General features: G+C 33.7%; 1 protein-coding gene across 3 annotated transcripts in view; it reads right to left on the reverse strand.

Moving 5' to 3' along the window:
• Positions 1–5,000, reverse strand: part of LOC125045832 (ataxin-2 homolog) — a 329,053-nt gene that overhangs the window by 133,533 nt on the left and 190,520 nt on the right. For all 3 annotated transcript variants that reach the window (XM_047643342.1, XM_047643343.1, XM_047643344.1), the window contains exon 4: positions 1,296–1,460. In XM_047643342.1, the coding sequence (XP_047499298.1) occupies positions 1,296–1,460 (165 nt within the window). The remainder of the gene's footprint in view (positions 1–1,295; positions 1,461–5,000) is intronic.

Below are 5,000 nucleotides of genomic sequence, written 5' to 3' on the forward strand. Positions count from 1 at the left end.
TATTGTTATTATTATCATTAATGTTATTAATGATTTTATTATATTTTATTAATAGTATTATCATCATTATTATTAGTTTTAATTACTATTATTATTCTTATTATTGTTATTATTATTATTATTATTATTATTATTATTATTATTATTACTATTAATATTATCATTATCATTATTATTATTGTTAATATTATTATCAGCATTGTTATTATTATTATTTTTGTTGTTTTTGCTGTTGATATTATTTTTATCCATTATTATTACAACAAATATTATTATCAATTTCATTATTATTACCACAGATATTATTATCATTATCAAATATTACCACAAATATTATTAATAATAAAGATAGTAATGGTAATAATTTTGATACTACTACTACTAATAATAATGATAATGATAATAATAATGATAATAATGATATAAATAATAATAATTAATAATAATAATAATTATTATCATTATCATTATTATAACTATTATTATTATTATTATTATTATTATTATTATTATTATCATTATTATTATTATTATTATCAACACCATTTCATTATCATTAATGTTATTTTTGTTATTATTATTATTGTTATTATTATCGTTATTATCATTTTTATTACTATTATTATTATTATTATTATTATTATTATTATTATTATTATTATTGTTATGATGATGATGATGATGATAAGTGGTTAGTGGCAGCAGCAATAGTAGTAGCAGCAGTAGTAATAGTAGTAGTAGTAGTAGAGACAGACAGACAGACAGGCAGATAAACAAACAAGCAGGACCAACAGAAAGTGAGAGAGAGAAGTAGAGAGAGAGAGAGAGAAAGAGAGAGAGAGAGAGAGAGAGAGAGAGAGAGAGAGAGAGAGAGAGAGAGAGAGAGAGAGAGAGAGAGAGAGAGAGAGAGAGAAGAGAGAGAGAGAGAGAGAGAGAGAGAGAGAGAGAGAGAGAGAGAGAGAGAGAGAGAGAGAGAGAGAGAGAGAGAGAGAGAAAGTAGTAGTAGTAGTAGTAGCTGTAGTAGTAGAGATAGATAGAAAGACAGACGGACAGACAGGCAGGCAAACAAACAAGCAGAACAAACAGAAAGAGAGAGAGAGAGAGAGAGAGAGAGAGAGAGAGAGAGAGAGAGAGAGAGAGAGAGAGAGAGAGAGAGAGAGAGAGAGAGAGAGAGAGAGAGAGAGAGAGAGAGAGAGAGAGAGAGAGAGAGAGAGAGAGAGAGAGAGAGGGAGGGAGGGAGGGAGACGCACATCAGACAGACAAAGATCCACAACCTGACAAAGACAAACACTCACCTCCAGTAACGTCGGCAGAGTGGTATGATGGTATTCCTGCAACATGCCGTTGGTCGCGTGCAATTGCTGTACGTAGGCGTTGTGAGCGTCGAAATAGGAAGCAAGTGAGGCGTTGCTCTGGGTGCGGCAGTGGAGTTGATAGGCCTCGTTGTATTCCCTTCGACACTGCAGGACGGGAGAACATTTAAATATGGTGCTCGTGTGAATATTTGCCCCAGTGTAAATGTATGCATTGGTGGTACACGTGCTGTTTTACTGTCATGTGTCTGTTTGGTGAAACTGGAAGCCTTGTTGTATTCCTCCCTGCAAGGTGAGAAAACACTTAAGTATGGTGGAAATATTTGTCCCAGTGTAAGTGTACGTAGTAATTGGTAGGCCTCGTCGTATTCTCCTCGACACTGCAGGACGGGAGAACACTTGAGTATGGAGCTCGTGTAAATATTTGTCCTAGTGTGAGTGCATTTAATAGTTGGTAAGCCTTGTTTCATTTCCTCTGACTCTGCAGGACGAGAGAAGACTTAAGTATGGTGCTCGTGTGAATATTTGTCCCTGAGTAAATGTACGTAATAGTGGTACAGGTGTTGCTTTAGTGCCGTGTGTCTCTTTGGTGAAATTGGAAGGCCTTGTTGTATTCCCTCCGACACTGCAGGGCATGAGAAAACTTGAGTATGGAGCTCGTGTGCATACTTAGTGTAAATGTATGCAGTGGTTGTTTTGCTGTCTTGTGTCTCTCTGGTGAAACCTGGAAATGCTACTTTTCATACGAGAGCGTACGAGTGATGTGGAACAATGGTAAATTACAATAAGATAATCAGTACTATGGGTTTTTATTTTAGCTTGTCTTCTCTTGTATCTTTGGATCCTTTGATAACCGATGGTATTCCATATAGCAATGTAATTCTGTATTTATCTATTCATCTATTCATTTACTAATCTATCCACTTATTAATTTATTCACTTATTTGTCCATTCACTTACTTATCCGTCCATCTATCTATTTATTTATCCAAGTTGTTTTTGTATCCATTTTTACGGCACTCTTACCAATAATGACGCAAGATACTAATAATATAATGGCTAACGACATTAGCATCGCCGAGGGTAATTATTTTAATGGATATGGTAACAAAACAGTGTATTTTCTGCTGATTATGATATTGGCTGTAATGGCGGCATTATTGCTGATTTTGATAAGGATGATTGTGGCAACAATGCAGATGGCTTTAGCAGTTTTAGAAGGCTACTTACGATAATTATGATGATAGTAATAATAATGATAATAATGATGATGATAATAATAATAATGATAACAATACTAATAGAATAATAATAATGATAATAATAATAACAACAATAATAATAATAATAATAATAATAACGATAATGATAATAATAATAATAATAATAATAATAATAATAATAATAATAATAATAACAACAATAATAAAATAATGACGATAATAACAATAATGAAAATAATAATAATGATTATTATTATAAAGATAATGGTAATGAAAATAATGAATAATAATAATAATAATAGCAATGATAATAATAATAACAATAACAATAATAATAGTAATAATAATGATAATAACAATAATAATAATGATAGTAATAATAATAATAATGATAATAATAATAATGATAATAATAACAATAATGATAATAATAATACTAATAATGATAATAATAATAATAATAATAATAATAATGATAATAATAATAATAATGGTAATAATAATAATAATAACAATAATAATAATAATAACAATAATAATAATAATAATAATAATAATAATAATAATAATAATGATAACGACGAATATAACAATAATAGCGATAGCAGTAATAATCATAACAATAACAATATTACTAATAACATTAATCATACTAAAGAATTTACAGCATGTAAACAATGCCAAAAATGTTGGGACAGCGTACCAGCAGGTGACCTGTGGCATCTGGACTTAGATTTCAGTGCACCCAGAGCACCAGCGTGGCAGTCGACCGATAAATTCTTGTGCCTGTTTACAATATGGGAGAGAGTGCACAGCTTCATATGCATTTTACATACCATGCATTTGCCTTATGTCCTTCCTTTATTCTCTGTCTTGTTATGTTTGTATATTCTTTTTCTTTTTTCCCTTTCTCTTCTTATTCTTATTTTTCTCACCCTTTTCTTCTTCTTTTTCTTTCTCCACCCCCCGCATTCTTCTTCTCCTTCTCGTTCTCCTTCTTCTACGTCTACATCTTCTGCTCCTCTTCCTCCTCCTCCTCCTCATCTTCCTCCTCCTCCTCCTCTTTCTTCTATTCCATCTCTTCCTCCTCCTCCTTCTCCTTCTACTTCTACACCTTCTCCTTCTCCTCCTCCTCCTCCTCCTCCTCCTCCTCCTATTCCATTTTTTCACCTTTTCCTCCTACTTCTCCTCCATTTTCTACATTTTCATCGTCATCATTATCAAAAGCAGCATTATATTTATTACTTGTTTTATTTCATCTATTTTTTTGTTGTATTTATTCTTTATCTTTTTAAGATAGGAGTAGGGAGTGACTTGCTGGCCAATAATGCACAAGACTTATTCATTATTACTACGAATGTTATCATGATTCATCTTCGAAATATATGTCACACTGGTCGACGCGGTTCACCGTAGTATGTGACACAAATGGACACGCTCGGCCCACGGTGAAATGCCATGTGGATTCATGTGGATCTGTTCCTCATGTCCCGAGGATTTATGGCCCTTCCCTCATGGCCAATTGAGGCTGTGCTTTGTGGCCATGTGCTGTTGAAGTATTAGTGTTGTTGCATTACTGGGATCGTGTTGCACAGGCTGGTTGCAGAAATATTTACGAGCGCGCAGATACGGAGAGGAATGGAGAGGGGGGTGGGGGTTGAGATGGAGGAGGGGGGTAGGGATGGAAGGGGGTAAGAAGTGGGGGAAAGAGGATGCTTTTAGTTCCCCGGGTAACTTCTACTGGAGAGATACAGCTCCTTCTGATACAGTAACTGCAGGTCATTATGCTTATTTATGAGTCGATGTCAGAGGAGATGCAGAATTTATGTACGATGTGGTTTTCCTTCCATCTTTAAATTTTCGTATTCTCTATGTATTCCTCTCTCTATCTCTTTCGTTCTCTCTCTCTCTTTCTCTCTCATTCTCTCACTCACTCACTCACTCACTCACTCTCTCACTCTCTCTCTCTCTCTCTCTCTCTCTCTCTCTCTCTCTCTCTCTCTCTCTCTCTCTCTCTCTCTCTCTCTCTCTCTCTCTCTCTCTTTCTCTCACTCTCTCACTCTCTCTCTCTCTCTCTCCCTCTCTTTCTCTCTACATATATATGTATGTATGTATGTATATATGTACGTATGTATATATCATTATTCATATATACACCTATATACATAAATGCATGTGTATATATATTTATACACATACGAATATACATACATACGTAAATAATTACATACATACATGCACACATACATACATACATACATACATGCACACATACATACATACATACATACATACATGCACACATACATACATACACACACACATGTTGATGATGATGGTGAGGACGTTTGTGGTGATGATGATTTTGATGATGATGATGATGATAGTGAGAATGATAATGAAGATAACGATGATGACGATAGTGATAATGATAATGATGAGGATGGCAATAATGATAATGATG

The sequence above is a fragment of the Penaeus chinensis genome, chromosome 38 (genome assembly GCF_019202785.1).
Source record: "Penaeus chinensis breed Huanghai No. 1 chromosome 38, ASM1920278v2, whole genome shotgun sequence".
Taxonomy (NCBI): Eukaryota; Metazoa; Arthropoda; class Malacostraca; order Decapoda; family Penaeidae; genus Penaeus; species Penaeus chinensis.